Source organism: Cydia pomonella, chromosome 1, assembly GCF_033807575.1.
Source record: "Cydia pomonella isolate Wapato2018A chromosome 1, ilCydPomo1, whole genome shotgun sequence".
In the NCBI taxonomy this organism is placed as follows: domain Eukaryota; kingdom Metazoa; phylum Arthropoda; class Insecta; order Lepidoptera; family Tortricidae; genus Cydia; species Cydia pomonella.
The window spans coordinates 34,855,617-34,875,619 of NC_084703.1; the positions used below are offsets into that span (position 1 = coordinate 34,855,617).

Below are 20,003 nucleotides of genomic sequence, written 5' to 3' on the forward strand. Positions count from 1 at the left end.
AAGATCCCCGCAATTTGCGTTCACAGTGCATTACAGGTGTCTGTAGCCTGAGGGCCTACCGCGAAACACGTTGAACGTGTTGGCTCTCTATCGCACTTATACATTTGTACGTAAGTGTGACAGGGAGGCAACACGTCGAACGTGGTTCGCGGTAGGCCATCTGTACTCTTGTAACTTGTAACTTTATAAAATCGGGCCCTGGACACTTTCGCAACAGGGCGCGAAAATCGAAGTTCGTCAATTGCGGGCATTTTTGCGGTAGGCCCCCGGTTCTGCCTAAGGAGATTCTGTTCCTTGTCTCTACCTTCCATACCATTACAATTATTAAAGTTATTAAAATCGACATGTCAAATCATAGGTTGTCAAAATAATTCCGTTGCTCACCTTTGAATTTAAATCCAAAGAGCATAATTAATATTATCACTACGGTCTATTTAAATCTACGTATTTTTTATCACCTGTCCTATTTTCGAAACTTTTATTCTAAGTTTAAATGGTTTATAAAGTATGATTTCGTTTGACGAAGGTGAGGCTTTCAATATGATGAAAGAAATTCCTCTAAAGAAAACTTGTGAATTTTAATATTTTTCTTGGGTGTAAGTACTACTTTTATCTAAGAAATTTAGGTTACGAAATGGGAATAAAAGGACTTTGGACTGTATTAACCCCATTTAGTGAAAAGAAATCTCTTCATGAGGTATGGTTTTACATATTTAGCTATTGTCTTTTTTTATTCAAGTACACATTAATGATTACTTATTTACATTCTTAATTATATAGATAAGAGGAGAGGTACTAGCAGTGGATTTAGCAGGATGGGTGTGTGACAGCCAAAATGTTACAGAGTACCACATTCAACCAAAGTTATACTTAAGGTAGTATTTTTTGAAATTCTTAATCTTAAGACCTGCAAGCACACTCAGATTTATCAAGATTTTTTTCAGGAATTTGTTTTTTCGAACCATATACCTCCTGTTAGCTGATGTAGAGCCAATATTTGTATTGGATGGAGATGCACCGGAGCTTAAACGAGATGTGATGGCTACTCGTAATGCTATTCAATTCAGAGGAGCCGCTCCCAGGAGTGAAACTGTCACTAACAAACAACCTGATGTTAGAAGAAAAAGATTCAGTAATGTGCTCAAAGAGGTATGAAGTTTCAGGGCTGCATTGTCTAGTCCACTTTCATTATTATAAAGAAAGAAAGCTAATAACTCACATTTCTCAAACTTCCGCCTTTAAACTTTAATGTACTAATGATTATAATTATCGTCACATTTGTATTCTGGTGACAATACAATACAATACAATACTTTTTATTGAACACTTCACATAGTTGACAATAAATGTACAGAAACAAAAAAAGACAATTTGATAGAGGTAACAACAGGCGGTCTTATCGCTTAAGAGCGATTTCTTCCAGAAAACCTTACTTGTGTCATTACTACTTGAAACAAGATGAAAAGAAGCTAATGACTGGTGCTTCTGCAGCCTTAAAGCCATATTTCCTGAGAGTACCTTTCTCTGCTTAAAAGGGTACTTCTTTTCTATCAACCTGTGAGATAAAATTATTACTTATTGGCTGCCTGTGACTTCATTTGCTTGTATGATTAATAAAAAGTACCCTATGTCATTCCCCGGCTTTCACACAATCTCGATACAAATTGTCAGTTCAGCAATTTATTTGTGGAGAGGTAACACATTTTCGCATTTATAATATTAGTAGGGATTTGCACACAAACTATTAAATATTGTTTTAGTTAGAGCATAAAGCATAGTTCATATAGAATTGGTACGCACTAGAAGATTGTTATTTTTTTAAGTTAATAAAATAAGAAAGTTATGAATGGTGAATTTTAAATAGTAATGTATTTAGCTTTCAAATATGTATAAATAAATAAATAAACTCTGTTATGTAAATAATTACGAACTGTTTTCATAATGGACCCCCGTCATTTTCTGAACAACACTTTTGTCGACATTTTTGGCGTATTGATTTCTTGTAGATCGCAATGAATTGATACCCTGGACAATTTGACTAGTCTTATTTAATTTTTTTTCATGATTGCCCAGAGTTTTTGATAGATTGAAATTGGGGAAAATTCGAAGGATTCATCTCGCGGGGTATGTAATTGGCCTGATTATTAGCATACCATACCAAAACTTTTTTTGGGTAGTGGCAGCTGGCTAAATCTGGCCAACATTTCACAGGACCGTTATGGGTTCTAATAAATACCAATACTCATTTCTCTAACCACTCTTTAATATAAAGGTCCGACTTCATTGTTGACTGTGTTATAAAACTTTTCTCTTACAGCCGAAATTATAAATTCCTTGCCATATCATGTTTTTTTGCGAACTTGTCAAGTTTCACGAACTTATATTATTCGGGTAAATTACCTCTATTATTGGCCATATAAAACTTCGAACCGAGTAGTTGATTAAAATCGAGTTTTACATACGTCTTGTCGTCCAACAACAAACAACCTTCGAATTTTGTCAATACTGGGTCGTACAATAGTCGAGCTAGTGTTTTAGCTTGTCGGATCTGTTTAACAGTCCGATTTGGCTGTTTTATTGCTCGATAGCTCTTATAGCCACCTCTGAGGTGAATCATCTTTATCTCTCTAGAAGTTTCTTTGAATTTTTGGGATAAATCGTAATTAGACCGTCCTGAATTTTGTTTGAGTGACCTTGGGACTTTTTTCCCAAAATCTTGTTATTTGTCCCAGACCTCCGATTAGTTTGTGTTTTCCTGTCGGCTGATAGAGTCTCCTTGTAACGTTTTATGACCCTACAAATACTAGCTTTTAGCATCTTAAGCGACTTAGCTGTCTTGGTCCGGGATCGATAAGAATTTTCGAAGTATTTGTGCACGATCAATCTCCTGTTCTCAATTTTGATGGCCGAAAACTTTAAAATGCATTTTCACCATTAATACTTTGAAGGTTGGTGATTGAACTGTAATTGTCAATTTTTTTCCCGCCATGGAATTATTATTTTTTAAACATTGCTAATTATGTGCCAATTCTATATGAACTATAATTTATGTATACCCTTTTACCTGGTTTCAGTGTGAAACGCTTCTGAAGTCAATGGGAGTAAGATGCATAAAAGGAAAAGGAGAGGCTGAGGCTACTTGTGCACAGCTAAATGCTCAAGGTGTTAGTATTTTATTTATATTTGTTTCTGCTTGTGCAAATATAATCTTATTTTGGAATTACTCTGCTGCAGGTCATCCTGAAGTTTCAGGAATAAGTAGTTAGTATATTTTTAAATAGATGAGACATTTTAGTTTGTATTTTTACTCTACAAAGTGGGTATGTTTTATCACTTTTCATGTTGCCTTTGTCTTTAAGTATTTAGACTATGTTCATCACAAGTTGACTGTTCCATCAAAGCTTAAATTGAAATTGTGTAGTTGTTAAAATGGCAGTCCCAGTCCATAGTACAACATCATATATTAATATTTAGTATTGAAATGTAGCTGGTAGACGCTGTAGTATCCCAGGACTCGGATTGTTTCGCGTACGGCGCACGACGCGTGTATCGAAACTTTAGCGTGTCGAGCGCGTCTGGCGGGGGCGCCATGCAAGGCTCGATCGACTGCTATGACGCTGAGAAAATGTTTCAGAGTAATGGTGAGCTACTTTGTAATATATATGTTTACAGTACATATGGTGCTACTTTACCGCACTAGTGCGAAAATTAGCATATTACGTTACTGTGTCGAACATTTAAAGGGCCATATGTACTGTAAAACGTTGTACGATACATGTGCGAATAGGTAATTCGCAACTCGTGTCGATTTAAAATACTCCCTTCGGTCGTGTTTTTTTTATTTTTATTACCAATAGGTAAGCATTTGACCACAATCTCACCTGATGGAAAGTGCCGATGCAGTCTAGGATGGAACATGCTTATAGTTTCTATTTTTCTCCGTGAGCTTCTACGGATTATCGTCTTATCTATTGTTTAAAAACCGCAAAGGCGCGTGCCACTATGAAAAAATGGTCAAGCCGCATAGGTAGCGTTTATTGAATTACTACTCTATTGAGCACGGAATAAGATTCATTATGAACTAATACAGAATTCTAACAGAATAGCTGTCTGATCTCTATTGGTGCGTCTAAGGTAGGCGACTAAACGCTCTCAAACCAGCTTAACTTGTGACACTGCGATCCGAAACAAAGATACGTATTCGAAGACCTCGCTTGCACTGGTAATGCGAGCGCACGGCTAGCTAGCGCCAAGTAAGCAATGTTATGTTTCTCGAGGAGCAGGTAAAAAACAGGGCCGGATTTTCACACAAATATATTTGGGTGGTTTTACGTTCTTTAATTTAAAGAGATAAAACATAACACTATTTAAATAGTAGGTACACATCTAAGAGAATGGGTTTGTGTAATTACAATAATAACGAGATATACTCATTTTTATAATCAATTGTTTAAACAGTTGTTTGCTAATTTTAAACTTTAAACAGGCTAATTTTAAATAAACAATAAAACAATGGTAAAATAGTAATAAATATGTATATCCATTTAACAATCCCGTACTACTAATGTTAAAATAGACCTATATGTTATAATTATGTACACTAAAATAAAAATATTATTTACAATAGAGTACACATTTAGTAAAATATTTATACAAATTTATATTATGAGTCAACAAAAAAATAAGTAACATATACATAATAGTGTATGCATAAAATAAATAAATATAAAACAAAATATGCATATCGTTTAGAGTCAAATCACGTTAACTCTTTCAAGCAAACCATACAAACAGTGTCAGTTTGTTAGAAGTCTGAAGAGTTAGCGTAGTAGTTAGAATTCTGTATTAGTTCATAATGAATCTTATTCCGTGCTCAATAGAGTAGTAATTCAATAAACGCTACCTATGCGGTTTGACCATTTTTTCATAGTGGCACGCGCCTTTGCGGTTTTTAAACAATAGATAAGACGATAATCCGTAGAAGCTCACGGAGAAAAATAGAAACTATACCTAAAAGATGTCTAATTTATCGCCACTCGTTTCGAATTTTCAATTTTTGGCACTTGTATCGTAATGTACTATTATATAGACCTATTGTTTAGCTACGTGGATTTTTGAAAGTTGCGCGGTGGTTTTCCCAAAGGTTGTCTACGACATAATTCTAGTTTAAATAATTAATATTTATTTAATTTTTGAGCATAATACTAATAAAACCTCAAAAAGAAGTCATTGCCCTAATTGTCTTGCCGATGAAGTATATTTATTATCTTTGTAGGTTTCGGCCGCAACAAAATGGTGGCTTTGGCTCTGTTATGTGGATGCGACTACGGTCTCGGTGCGTGTGGGTCCTCGATAACCACTGTATTGTCGTATCTACATACTATTCCTGACAAAGATATAATTTCCAGGTAAATTCCTACCCCCTTATTCATAAACGTGTACTAAAGTTACGATGCCGCTAATAATCGTTTGTCCCTTTCCGACGTATTGGTATGATGGAAAGGGACAAACGATTATTAGCAGCATCGTAACTGTAGTACACGTTTATGAATAAGGGGGCTTAATACCGTCTTTAAAGTTTGCTCAACACCAATAATAAATATAATTATAGTCATAACATAATTTAAAGCTGAGTAGCTGTCAGTTAAATTTGTGTCAATAATAACAAAGTGACTGAAATTTGCTAAAGGGACAGTCATATTTTAATTTTACAATGAGGAAACATTTGTTGAACTAGGTTAGTGTCATGGGTCAGTGACCCCGAGCAGTACGAGGAGAAGACACGTTGGGCGTCCGCTCCGGGCCGATGCGACCGCTGTGGACACGTGGGTCGCTCGCACGCCAAGAACGGGTGCCCTGTGTGCGCAACCCATCGCGGGTGTGAGGACAAGGGACACAAGTTAGTACTTTTTTTTTTTTTTTTTTTTTTTTTTTTTTTTTTTTTTATTACATACACACAACCATCGTTACAGGATATCCTAATTCGACAGTATGGAATTTGACACACAAAATAAAATAATTACATAGGTATACAGTACATAGATTAAGTATTACAAACTACAGTAACACAATACATACAGCGTGGCCCTTGTGAATTCGCTCAAAGAACAAAGAAACAAATCTAACTCGATCGCTACTCGATTAAGTGTCCGAATTGCGCGCGTAAAGGGGGCCTGGCGAAGGAGTTGCGTTCGAGCGCGCGGCTCGGCCAGCAGGCTCGGCCGCCGCCGTCGCCACACATACCGATCTGGTACGTTCAAACGCACCTCTGCCAGGACTCCAGGGTTGCACAACTTGCCTCGTAACAACTTAAATATATATGAAGCTAGCCCCAGTTCCCTTCTAACTTCTAGTTTATTGTATCCTACCATTCCTAACACGAACAATGTAGGATACATTAAAGGATAAAAAGGGTATACTCCGTATAATTTTAAATATATAAACCTAATAAATTTATTTTGTATACGTTCCAACATTAGCCTATATTTGGCCTCGTGTGGACTCCAGATGGCCGCATTACCTTCTAAATGACTCCTGACTATTGCCTCGTACAATACACGTATCGCATTAATGTTCGTAAACGCATGAGACTGTCTCATTACAAACCCCAGATTTCGGAAAGCCTTCTTACATACTGAAACAATATGGTCTCGAAAGGTGAGGTCGGATTTCAGCAACACCCCTAAGTCTTTCACTTCGTACACGCGCTGTATTGGTGTCTCTTTTAACACATATTGGTAGTGAAGTGGATTCCGAGATCTGGTGAATGAAAGTATGGCACACTTTGCCGCGTTGAAATGTAACTTATACGTTTGACTCCATTTAACCACCCGATGTATGTCCTCCTGTAATTTAATACAATCAGAGCTGTCATTAATTCTGCGGACAAGCTTGAGGTCATCAGCAAAGAGTAGACAAACGGAATCTTTAACAACGTCAGGAAGGTCATTTATCATTAAAATGAACTCTACGGGACCCAAATTGCTCCCCTGACTTACGCCAGACCTCGTGAAATATGGCTCTGACACGTGACCAGTACAGTCCACATACTGGCGCCTGTTACTCATATAGCTGGCAAAGAATGTAAGAGTATGTGGAGTGAAACCCGCGTCTGCCAATTTCACGAGCAAGACGTCATGGTCGACGGTATCGAATGCCTTCCGAAAGTCGAAATACGCCACATCCACCTGGTCTCCTGCATCTACTACCGGCACTATATTGACCATGAGATGCAGTAGGTTACCTGTGGTACAGCGCGCCTTCCGGAAGCCATATTGCGCGTCAGACATTTGGGCGCTAGCTTGGGCCTGAACCGATTGGTAAATCGCAGACTCAAATACCTTAGCAACTGTACACAATACTGCCACTGGTCGATAATCGCTGGTATTTGGTCCGCCGCGACTTTTCGGTACAGGTACCACCCTGGTTAACTTCCACCTGTCTGGAAACAATGTACTGTGTATTTTGTTGAACTAGGTTAGTTATGGGTCAGTGACTCCGAGCAGTACAAGGTGAAGACGCGCTGGGCGCCCGCTCTGGGACACGGCCACCGCTGCGGGCACGTGGGCTGTCTGTGCGCGACCCATCGCGGCTGCTTGTGAGGACAAGGGACACAACTTGATGTGCAAGCATTTACTACGAAATCGCAAAAACAAAAATCTAAGTGCTCAAAGTTACAGAATCAGTTTGCGGATTTGTTGCTGGTAGTTGGAAATTAACGTGCTTTGTGCTACGGCGTAGCACTTGGGAGCTTTTGGCAATTGGGATTCTTACGATACGATAAAGTAAGGAAATTAGATGGAAACAAAATAATATATCGACTACGTGCCAGTGTCACATCGCTTACTTTTTTTTACGAGGCAGCGAAAAGGTTAAAGCCTACGGCCATCGCGCGGTATTTAACGATTTACCTCAAAATAGCTCTGAAACTATACCTTTGATTAAAATTTTGCTCGGCATATCCCTCGGATATGTCACTTCGTGTTTTTTTTCTATCGAACTAACTTCAACCTAGTAAGGTTTTGGCTGGAGTATGCCCTTGCAAATATAATCTATTAGTTTCCGTGTTAATTTTGAAGGCATTTGCCTGTACGTGTAATAATCCAATATATAAAAAAAAAACTTATGCTTTAGCCCCCTCTTAAGAACTTGCAATGTTGCGGCCTCGTGGTGCGCGGCGCGCCGCCGCAGTTGCAAGACATGCATTGTTATTATACAAATAAGCTCAATTAAGCTCCAGGGAAAGGAATTCTATTGCTTGATGTGAGGGGGTGTCGTCAGTTATCTGGAGGATGTAACGCTGCAGATCAAAGATACGGGCCTCAAAGTAGCATGAGATTCTGACACTGACACGTTACATAATATACATATTCATATTCAAGTGTCTCCTTGTGGTGGGGAGGGTGTCATATGTCTCATGGAGAATGTACCGCTACCGCTACACAATGAAATTAATCAATACCGAGAGTAGAATATACCTACTCGTAAATACGACACAATTAAATATTGTAACCAGTAACCGACTGGTTGCAAAGCTGTTGATTGCCTGTTGATCGAGTATGATGTTAGATGGCGTATTGAGCGCGTAAGTAGTAGGTCAATACGTACTGTTCTGAATCCGGCGCCATCTGTATGTCGGTTTACAAACAATGTACGCACCTGCATTACTGGACCGTCACCGGACGGATAAAAACTTTTTAGACTGATTGCATTTCAACGCCACAGGTGGCGATGTAGGTGTGATGCGGTTAAGTGCGAATGTAATCGCCAACTTTAATTACAAGAATTTAACTAGCTTTTCTTCCGTATCTATACTGGTTGCTTGTATAGGTGTATTTATTTGATTCATTCTTGTAAATTATGCTGGAACCATTTCCTTTGTCCATTAGGTATATTATGAATTTTCAGAAATGATTTTTACGCCTATGACCCTAATCTGTTAAACAAAAGCCATTCTTTATTTTATGCGAGCGCTCAGCAACAATGTCGTTTAAAAAGCAACTGTATCGTGATAGTATTAAGGTTCAAATCAATGGAACAGCTCATATGAGATAACATGTTTTGGTAATGTAGGACGATCGACCACCTCAATGTAGGGGAGAGTTCATATTATTACGTAGATTAGACCTAATACTAACACGATACAGTTTCTTTTTAAAGGACGTTTTTGCTTTGCCACGTGCCTACGGCAGCTGAACGCTCGCACAAAAGAAACAATGGCTTTTGTTTAACAGGTTAGGGTCTGAGGCCTAAAAATAATTTCAAAAATTCATACTATATCATAACTTGTAACTATTGTAAGACTTCACTGTAGACCTTGTCAGAGATGGCGGGACGCGCAAGACGCCTTTGACAAAAATTGGAAATTTGTCAAGATCTGGATACGTAGAGGAATACGAGAATGATCTTTTGCCCGGCATTGGGACACTAGGCTTGTGGATAAAAAAACCCCGTGTTTGATTCACTTCAAATTTGGCGTGCATCCTTGATTTCTGATTTGGTAATGCAGTCGTAAGTTGGCTAAAAGAATTCCAAGACCCAAAACGCATACACGTCGAGTTTCAATTAATTAGAAGGGTTTTAAAAAGCACTACTTGATAGACGTGTGAGGGGCTGGAAGTACAGTCAGCAAATAAAGCGCTTTTGTACTGACAAAATCAATCTCTTCTTCCTCGCGTTGTCCCGGCATTTTTGCCACGGCCCAAAAACACAACTACAAAACACAAAATCAATATATTACATTAATGTAACTATTGGACTTTGTTTTATTTAATTCTACTTACAATTACAAACATATCCACTTACAAAGTAGACGTCATTGTTTACGTAAAACAAAGTAAACTTTTTTCGACTGTCGTTTTATAAATCTAACGGGGGAACGAAGTTAGTCTAGTCCCAATCCAGTCCATCAATTATTGAGTAATCAGTTCCTCCGTGTGCCAAATTCATCTACTTACAAATGTAAGTGGTTTAAAAAAAATGCCGTTTAAGTACACACAAAAAGACTTAATCTGTAAAATATTACGCTCAGCCCACTTCAATATGAGAAAGTTATAATATTACGGTGTGGTTCTCTTTTATTGTATCTTCACCGATAATTTCATTGTAAACCCCATCGCACGATATGAATAAATTATTCTTTCTTACAAACACATACACCAACGAAGGGCTTTTTTTACTGGACTATGCACATACATTCGGTATGATCCGTTTTAAAGTAAACATGTTCGTCAGTTAAATTTAAGAACACGTTCTCACGTGGGGCAGATACAATACCATCCAGATATGTATCAAACTATCATGCAATCGAACGTCCGTTGAACGACGATGGACGTGTCACTTCTATTTTTTAAATGCCCTTTATTGACACCTGTTGTGTGTCCAGCAATACACGACAAAATTAAAATGAAAACAAAGGCGCTATTCGGTTCCACCATCGTCCATGCTAACAATCCATAACTGACACATCGTATCAAGTGGCATGACAAAATGTTTGCTTTATTTTGTTTTGGATGTGTACAGTCACCTGCAATAATATGTTACTCTTCGAAGGCCTCATAAATATGTGACACGCTTTTATGACTCTTCAAATAAGATTGTGTCAGATAGTTTTGTGGCCTTCGTTGTGTAACATATTATTGCAAGTGACTGTATCTGTCAAAAAATACATTTGTGCAAATGCGGCAAATATGATCAATAACTTACATATTTATTTGAGAAAGTGCACCTTGCATTGGGGCAATGACAGGTTTATGGGTGAGAGGTGATTAGAGATGCGTCGTGGGTGTATTGTATACCGGGTCAATAGGTATTAGTAATAGGTATTTACCCGAATCTGCCCAAATCGGCGTGTATATTATGTTCTTATTAGATATTATGAAGCATAAAATATCTTCACTGTAACCCAAATGGTTGTAGCAATGATATATGGAGAGTTAGATGTTGTAATTATTTTGTGCCATTTAGAACAAAACAATTTAGCGAAACCTGCAGTTATAATAAGGGATTATGCATATGTTTTGAGCAATAAGAAATGAATACCATGCAATAAGGTCAGTATGGGTAAGTGTAGCTACGGGACAAGTGTAACTGACCTTTGTATTACGTAAACTAATTGAGATATTGATACTGCTATGATCTGTTATCATGTGTAAATAAACGATCAATTGAATATTAATTACTAAAGGTAACGATGCCAAGCAATTTTGAGACGTCATTTTGAAATCTCACAATTTTTTGAATACGAGTTGCAGCTCACATATGAGGCATTTCGTCGTTTAATCCGTTTATTGTGAATAGGTAGTACTAAATATTATTATTTATTCTTCAAGTAACTTTTAAATAAGGGAAAATAAGAAATAAATGTGCATTTTATAACGTAGCTTAAAAAATTTGTGACTGGGAAAGTGTGTCTGTATGTTACACTTTCCCGTATCAGAGATCGTAAACAATTATTTCTTGTATTATCAATGACTAACTTTTGCCCGCGACTTAGTCTGCGAGGACTTATTAATTTACGTACCAACCTTTTTTTAATATCACCAATATGTATTATGTGTTATCTAATAAGCGTATTTCGCCGGTTGAGATAACGAACGTCACAGCGCTATATGTAGAAGTGTGTTTGTTCCTATAGTCCGAAAGTACCGCGACACGTAGGTACCTATTTATTTAATTAAATAGAGAAGGAAATTGGTGCACATATTTTTTTCAAAGTTCTAAATAGTTTTTTTCTTTAAAGTGCATTTTTCATATAAAAAGGTGTTCCACCCCAGCTTGGAACATATATGCCACAGTTACCCCGGATTACATTGCATCATAAATGATGATAACTAACTAAGTATATAGTATAGATCAAAATTAATAAATTATCATCGTCTAGCGTGCAATAAAAATGTAGTCACACATACCAGAAATGTAGAAAATATTTAGTCCCTATGATCTATAACGAGTTACCATCGGATTTGAAGACCAAAAGGATAACAAAACGAACATTTAAAAAGAAACTTAGCAATAATCTATTAAATAAAATAAAAGGTAAAATACAACCGCTATAAATTGTACACATGCACTGCATTTTTATACTGTATGATCATATTGTAGCGTTAACCCCTTACTTCATGTCGTAAACAAAAGTATTATTAGTAAGTAGTATTATATCTGTTTAAAAATAAACTTTAATAGCTATCAATAGAGTTGAATATTATAACTGCCATATAGATGCCATGTGGTTTGGCAGAAGTATATTGTAAATATTTATAAGGCATGAAACGTGAATAAACGTTTATTTATTTATTTATTTATTTTTACCTCACTTTGCTGGGGAAGTGGGATTCTGACTCTACTTTCATTAAAGATCTTAAATACCATATATAAATCTTCAAACTAACATAAAACACATTGTTTTCAGCTAAAGTTGAACCTTGTAATATTGTACCTTAGGACACAGTTCGAAATCTAATTTTATGATCTTGATTTGAGTTGAAAGTTATAACTTTTACAAAAGTATGCCACACTTACCCATATTGACCTTACCTAGTTAGTTTGGTCGATTTTAGTGAACCTGCGTTTAACACATAACAACGAAAATACCCGCGTAGTTACTCATCTCCACTGAAGAGTAATAAAAAGTTAAAAATTATGTTTTTAACTTATGTACAAAATATCGTTTTATTAAATTTATAATAAAAATGATTCTTAAAATGTTAAATGGTATTAAGGTCGTTAAGGTCGACGTAGGACATGGGGTTATTTTGTAATGCTGAAAAGGCCCCAAACAGCTATTGCCCTGAAAATGTACACATATAGTTACACCGACTGTTAGCGAAGCGAACAATACAGCAGCAGGGAGATCAGCTATTAGCAAGGCGTTTTTGTGGTGCAACCTAGAGTATTTACGGAGACTGTTTGGCAAGTGTGGAGCTTTGTGTTCAACCCTTCAAGTGTACCGTCAGTTGCATTTTAAATTTGATAAAAAAAAAATACGAAATTCCACTTGTGTTATATACATAACGGGAAGAGTTCTCAAAACCAACAACTCAAAAATGACGTATGCCACTTGATTGGTTAATAGAAATTAGCGATTATGGGACTAGCCCCATTTCCGTATCTGACCCCAGACGCCTCACGCGAACACTAATAGTATAATTAGTACTTATTTTTCTATCACATTTAGAGATATCCTTTATGTTAGTCTTCAGACACGGTTATTCTCTAGCTTATGGCACGCAATAACAACAAGAAAAGAGCATCCACCTCAGTGATTGTAAAATATTGTGCACAGATCGAAAGTGAACGCCGTAAAACGAGAGCTGGCGCTGCGCACTCGGGCGCTATCTTGCGGCATGCCATTTCCAGAACCTAAAGTTATGAAGGAGTTCCTAGATTCTACTCATGAAAATTTAGACGTTGACACTCTGAAGAAACCTTACCCGAGCCTGATACAATTTGTGGTATTTATTTTTCTTTTTTTTGCGTAAAGATTTAGACTTAAATTAATTTGGTGGTGTATAATAGATTCCCAAAAATAGTGTATCCTAAATCGATAACCAAATATCTCTATAATTAATATTATTAGATCATTATCACTGTTCACTAAGACTAAGGCATTCCTAGATTTATGTTTTTCTTTCGCTTATATATGAGAAATATTAATCCCCGAGACATCCCGACGGGAAAAAATTGTTTAATGTTTTTGGAGTTTCTTATAAACCTTAATTTTCGTTTTTCTTTTTAGAAACTCATGGGTTCAAAACTGGATTGGCCCGAAAAGTACAGCGTGCAAAAGTTTTTACCTCTTTTGACAAAATGGCATTTTCAAGACAACGTATCCCACAAAACCATTCAACCAGTTGAAATCAAGAAAAAACGAAACCCTAAAGGCAAGTAAAACTCGTTCTTACTTAACCTTGGTCATTAGGTAGTTGCCTTCGCACCGGATATAAGTTGGCTGTTATTTTATTTCTGCTTTTCGTACTTAAAAATATCTCTTATAAGAGTTATAAGATAACAAAGTATTTTTCACCCCACGAGCTTGTAAAGGTTCTGCTTATTCTTCAAAAACAGGAAATTTACCTTTTATATATAGGAGTATGACCCTCGCAACGCCCAAGATTCCACTTATCAAACCATTATTTTTAAAACAAGATTCCACTTTTTAATATTAGGATCTTTCGAGTGCCAGTTATCAATATGAGCACGAAAGGTTAACCAACAACCTTGCCTCCTTGTAAAACATTTAACTATTATGGCTTATACTCGTAATGTCCCTAAGTACCTAGCTGTAGAGTACATTGCATTAAAATGGATACCTAAGATCCATTTGGGAGAGCCGGCATCTTGATTTAAAATAAAGTTCGATTGTATAATGCTAGGTTACAATAAAAGTGTAATATCAACGGCAAGACCGGTAATAAATATTGTATTTTACGATGCGATGCGAGGCAAGATAAACCGGATGAGGAAAGTCCTTCTACATTAGTATTTTTTAGTTAATTTGATTTATGCATTAGGTTTATTTTTAAAATTTCCATTTTATTTTAGTTTATAGAAGCGTCTCTCTTGTCCCATAGTTTCTTTGATCCCACCTAACCTTATAATGAATTGGCAAAATAAGGTAAACTTCGGCAAAAAAAAGGTTTTTAAGGGTTTAAGGTCTTTCCGCGCTAAGTAAGGAAAGATCGTCTGGTGCTCATTCTCGTGTAATTTCATAGATTAGCTGTGTTTTTAAATCAGGGAAATAACGTTGCAATTTCAATATAGGAGCATTTAATGAACATAATTGAACTAGGATAAAGGTCGAACTGGTCCACTCAATAAAGAATATAAATACATCGCGTTTTTTAAGTTTGTTAATTTTAAGGGTGCATTCCTAAGCTTAATTTTTTTTTTATACTATGTCGGCGGCAAACAAGCATACGGCCCGCCTGATGGTAAGCAGTCTCCGTAGCCTATGTACGCCTGCAACTCCAGAGGAGTTACCTGCGCGTTGCCAACCGTAACAACCCTCCTTCCCCTCGTTGAGCTCTGGCAACCTTACTCACCGGCAGGATCACAACACTATGAGTAGGGTCTAGTGTTATTTAGCTGCGGTTTTCTGTAAGGTGGAGGTACTTCCTCAGTAGGGTTCTGCTCTAGATCTGGAATGACATCCGCTGTGCTGTGCCCTACCACACAAAGCGAGATGAAATTCACAATACCTCTCCATGCCTCTCTCGTGGACGCAATTTAAGGACGTACCCGGGTCCGGGTAAATTAAGTAACTTTCTCAAAAAAAAAAAAAAACTGGTAATGTTAGGTTAGGTGGGTTAAGAGGAACTATGGGACAAACACTTGCAGGGAAAATAAAATGAGATACTTAAAAATAAAAAAATAAAAGAGAATATTAAAAATAAGCCGAATGCATTCATTACATTGATTTACATAGAAGGAGTTTCTTCATACAGTTTCCCTTACCTACCCGGAGCAAAATAAAGTATGATTCTCTTACTCCACCTGACCTTGTTCCAATGAACTACATTTTGGAAATAATCAATGATTTATTTTTATCTGACAAGGCCCCTACGAGCGTGTAAACTTGCCATAGGGCCTGTTTACATATTGATTAGTGTGTGTGTGGGTTTTGTATATTTATACAAAAACATAATAATTTAAATTGATTAAGTGTAACACCGTAGCGCGTAAGACCAGATACATAACAGAAAGACTAATTAAAGCGGAATACCGTTTTTTACTTCTACGTTAAATTATCCTAATCGCAGTTAAGACTGACCTAGAACATATTTAGTTTTTCTTTTATAGAAAAATGTAAACTCGTATTTCCTAACACTCTTATTTCAGTTATTTTCTGATTTCTTGATTTTAAATTTGTCATTTGTTGCACAATATTGATCGCAACCATAGCTCGGATAGATCATCGCAAAGCAGTTCGGAAATAGAACAAGACAAGATGTTTTAATTAATTTCTAAATTATATCCATTGTCGCAACCCAGAAATGTCCAAAGGTTTGGGCCTATTTCTATTACTGTATCTCTATTACTTAATAAAAACATATTTTTACAAGAAAACCCTTGAGTGATCACTAGTATATAGAACTAGCATCGGTAGTTGAGTTTATCGATACAGGAACTCCCTACTTGTGAAACAATTTTGCCCCACGGATTCCTATGTCTGCTACTAACATACACCGTGTAAACGAAATTTACAGTTTGCAGACGGATTTGTCCGATATACGGTCCTCCCAATATTTACCTCATACGTATATTTAGATGGTTCTAGTTATTGTGGCGCGGTTTACAGTCTTGTTTAATGTCCATTGCAGGTGTCCCCAGTTACGAGGTCCAGTGGACCGATATCGACGGTCAGTACGAGGCCCTTATTTCGGATGAACAGTTTGAAGGCAAGTATTTAACCTCATAACGCCTGTATTTTTAAACAGTGTAGTTTGTACTCTCTACCAAAAATAGTACCTGCGTGACGCAAACATTTATTGTTTATTTTAGTATGTACCTACTTTTAATTTTATATTTGATTAATTTTCATTGTAACCAGAGTTCAATGGAAATTGTCAATATTGAAAATGGACTTTGGGATTTACCCGACAATTTTAAATATTCGGAACTACTCGAATATACCTTACAACAAACCAATTTAACTTCATTACTACGTTATTTCGCTTTTTAACTTACCAACAGTTTACATACTTGAATATTTTATTTATATCAATTATTAGTTAAATATATGTTAATAATTATGAATATTTCGGTGAAAACCAACCGTCGTAAAATTGTTAGGTTACATTATTATGTCAAATGCTAACAAAATAAGTATGCCAGGTTTGTTTACATTATAACTCTGGCATATAATAAATATCGCTAAATAGTCTATTAGTTTTAAAAATAGCATATGCGATGGTTATTGTTGCTTAGAAGTATTAGCTACAAATTTCAGGTCTGAACTTTTACCATTATCTTACTTAATAACATGTTCATCAGGGATTTGTTAGCTGTGCGTCCAATACGCAGTTCGTTTAAATCGTATTTTGTCCATTCGTCTACTACGCGTTTCGTCCATGATATGATGCGTCCATATTTTAATATGACCGGGCGTTCGGGTGTATTTGTTACAGAAGACGAAGATAGAACTAGTCCGTGGACGACAACGGAACGCCAAGACTTATTACGGAAATACTATCCGGACATAGTTGAAGCCTATGAAGAATCAATTAAGAAGCCACAGAAGGAAAAGAAATCACGGCGTAGGAGGAAAAACCACGCCGAGGAAGGCGAAAAGCCTAAAAGAAAGTATAACAGAAAAGTGAAAAATTTAAACGAAAAACAAATTGTTAATCTCACCGACTCCATAAGAAATTGTGATTTAAAAAATAAAACTCCTGGGTTGAATACCAGTAAGCCATCTGTAAAGGTTGTTAAACTCAAAAGAAAATTAAAAAGTTGTTCTAACAGTAATGGACAAAGAACTCTGAGTAGTTTTATCGCAAGTAAAAAAAGAAGATGTTCAAAGACGTTACATTCATTACGCAATAGCTTTAAAAATATGTCGCTAAAGGATGAAAACGATATAAATATGTTTATGACTCTTAAAGACGGTAAGACTTTGGTTAAAAATAAATCAAAATATTTGCTCAATATCTTTAAATCTGCCAGTGAAAGTGTCCACGGGAGTGATTTGTCGGACATAGTCGACGATATAGTATCCAAAGCGCCCGTCGTCAAGACCGCGAAGCTCGACCAGAACATGGTTAAGCTCGTTTTTAATAAACATTCTACGCCGAGAAAGTCAGTAGTTAGAAATAGTGGTTTAATACAATTACACTATAATTCCTCAACGCCACAACGCAATATAAATAAAGCCAATAATACCACATCAGAAGTAAACGTTAACACAAATACGAGTTATTTCTTCGATAAGTTCTCGGAACACCGCGACGCCTTTGAACTTTCTCTAGAAAATCACGACTTTCAACATTCGATTAGCGCGGTGTACGAAGTCTGTGACTGAAGCATTTGTGTTGATGATATTTTCTCCTGAACTCTCTGTTATGAGTAAAAAATAAAGTAATTATTTAATAAATGTTTTTTTATTTGCCTTTGGTTAGGCAATGGCAATGTTTCGTGCATGCTTCGCAAATTTGCCCAAACTCAGCAAACCACATATATCCTCTGCGAAAGTATGCCCTGTAGGGTTGCCGTGGGTCGGCAAGCGGGGAACGTAAAATTAAACATTAAATTACATTCACTTTGTCGCACACAGATCTTACACGATAGATGCTTACATGTTTTCGACAGAAATTACAGTAGTATTTTTTTCTAAGACGGCAGCAAACACCTAAAATGATCAATAAAATCTAAATAAATACCTACATAAGAGTAAATAAATTTGGTTTGAATATCTTTGCCTAAAATTTAGCATAAAAAAAATATAGTTTTACTATATTCTTTTCCTACTCCTCTACTGTTATCTGTCATTTATGCATTCATTAACACGAATATAAGAACATACATAAAAGGTTTCAAGAAAAGTCTATATTGTCTATTCCTCATAAAAACTCTAGTGCTTTTAATCGCTATAACGTTCCTGCGATTAATGGCTACCAACCTAACAAAACCAAAACGAATACAGTTTTAAACTAAGTGCATTGCTGCCAACTTACAAAATATTCATTTGGTTGCATAGTAAAAATAATTACTTCATAAGTCAGAAACACGCATGTGACACCCGTAATATAGCAACACCCATAGACTACGAAGACCGCTTAGCGTTGCTTGTTAGTCTCCGTAGGCTACGGTGGCCAAAATTGAGAAAAAACTGTCCAAAAATTTAATTTAGCAAGTAGCAAGTACCAGGGCCTCATGAGTTACGAGGTGTCGCTGACCGGCCGGCCGCGGCCCGGGGCGGGCCGGGCGTGTAACAAGGTATGCTCGCGCGTCTTGGCGCGCTAAAATTAAGATTTATTTTTGTTGACTCGTACGAAAAATATTGTATGCAACGTTGTATAAGTAGGTCAAAAAATGCTCGTGGCGTATTCCTTTACAATGTTTGCCTACGCCTTCGGCTCCGGCTCACATTGTAACTCACGCTAATTGCCTTTTTTGACCCTTCTTATACAACTGTTGCATAAAATACTATAATAACACTGCTATTATGATGATCCTATAGATAAGCGCCGGCTTGCCCTACGCGCCGAGCTTCTAATGAAGTTGATTGAGATATTACTGGCAGTCATTTAATTGATAAATATAAGTGCTGGAGTAGAGAAAGTTACTTAGGTACCTGTTGCTAAATTTGCTTATTTTTTCGTAATTTCTGCCACTAATAAAAATCTTTTGCTAAGTTTGAAGTGGTTAATATATAGTTATTTATGACACAAGTGCGGAAAATACGAAATTCGCACGTGTATTTTACGTTTTACAGTACATTGGCCCTTTAAGTTTTCGACATAGGCACTGAAAGTGCTCATTCCCGCTCTAGTGCGGGAAAGTAGCAACATATATACTGTAATTGTAGATTACGATACAAGTGCGAACTAGGAATTCGCAACAAGTGGGGATAAATCGACTAGAGTTGCGAATTCCCTATTCGCACATGTATCGTACAACATTTTACAGTAGGTACATATGGCCCTTTAAATTTTCGTCATAGTTACGTAATGTTCTAATTATCGCATCATATGTACTGTAAACGTTTCGAACCGTGAGTAGTCTTTAGTGTTTATTTATTTTATTTTTATTGTATTTTTATTTTTACTGTATTTCTTTTAAATTTGTATTTTAAAATTATGAAATGGGTCTATTGCCTGAATAAAGAAAGCATTCATTCAGTGCTCACAGCACATGCGGGCCTTTTCAATCATCAGTATCTCTTGCGAGGCGATTTGAATGACCATTCATCGATTTTATCCATTGTTAAATTGTCTTTGTGATTCAGTTACTGAAAGGCTACTAGAGTAATACAAGGACCGTAACCATATCCACCAACAAGCGAC

General features: G+C 36.5%; 1 protein-coding gene across 2 annotated transcripts; it reads left to right on the plus strand.

Moving 5' to 3' along the window:
• The first annotated feature begins 337 nt into the window (after window positions 1-337).
• On the plus strand, window positions 338-18,091 carry LOC133521028 (flap endonuclease GEN). 2 transcript variants are annotated; one of them, XM_061855751.1, is made up of 11 exons: window positions 338-697; window positions 781-875; window positions 945-1,149; window positions 3,075-3,164; window positions 3,488-3,641; window positions 5,276-5,408; window positions 5,738-5,899; window positions 13,283-13,451; window positions 13,736-13,880; window positions 16,320-16,397; window positions 17,127-18,091. In XM_061855751.1, the coding sequence occupies exons 1-11, from the start codon at window positions 635-637 to the stop codon at window positions 18,017-18,019; spliced, it is 2,187 nt and encodes a 728-aa protein (XP_061711735.1). In that variant the 5' UTR covers window positions 338-634; the 3' UTR covers window positions 18,020-18,091. The 2 variants fall into 2 exon arrangements, with proteins under 2 accessions (XP_061711735.1, XP_061711744.1); XM_061855760.1 differs by having other exon boundaries at window positions 343-596.
• The last annotated feature ends 1,912 nt before the right edge of the window (window positions 18,092-20,003 follow it).

Coding starts and splice junctions, on each gene's coding strand:
- LOC133521028 (XM_061855751.1), top strand. CDS start 635: ATGGGAATAAAAGGACTTTGGACTGTATTAACCCCATTTAGTGAAAAG. Junction 3,165..3,487: donor CACAGCTAAATGCTCAAGGT/GTTAGTATTTTA, acceptor ATTGAAATGTAG/CTGGTAGACGCTGTAGTATC. Junction 5,900..13,282: donor TGTGAGGACAAGGGACACAA/GTTAGTACTTTT, acceptor TATTGTGCACAG/ATCGAAAGTGAACGCCGTAA.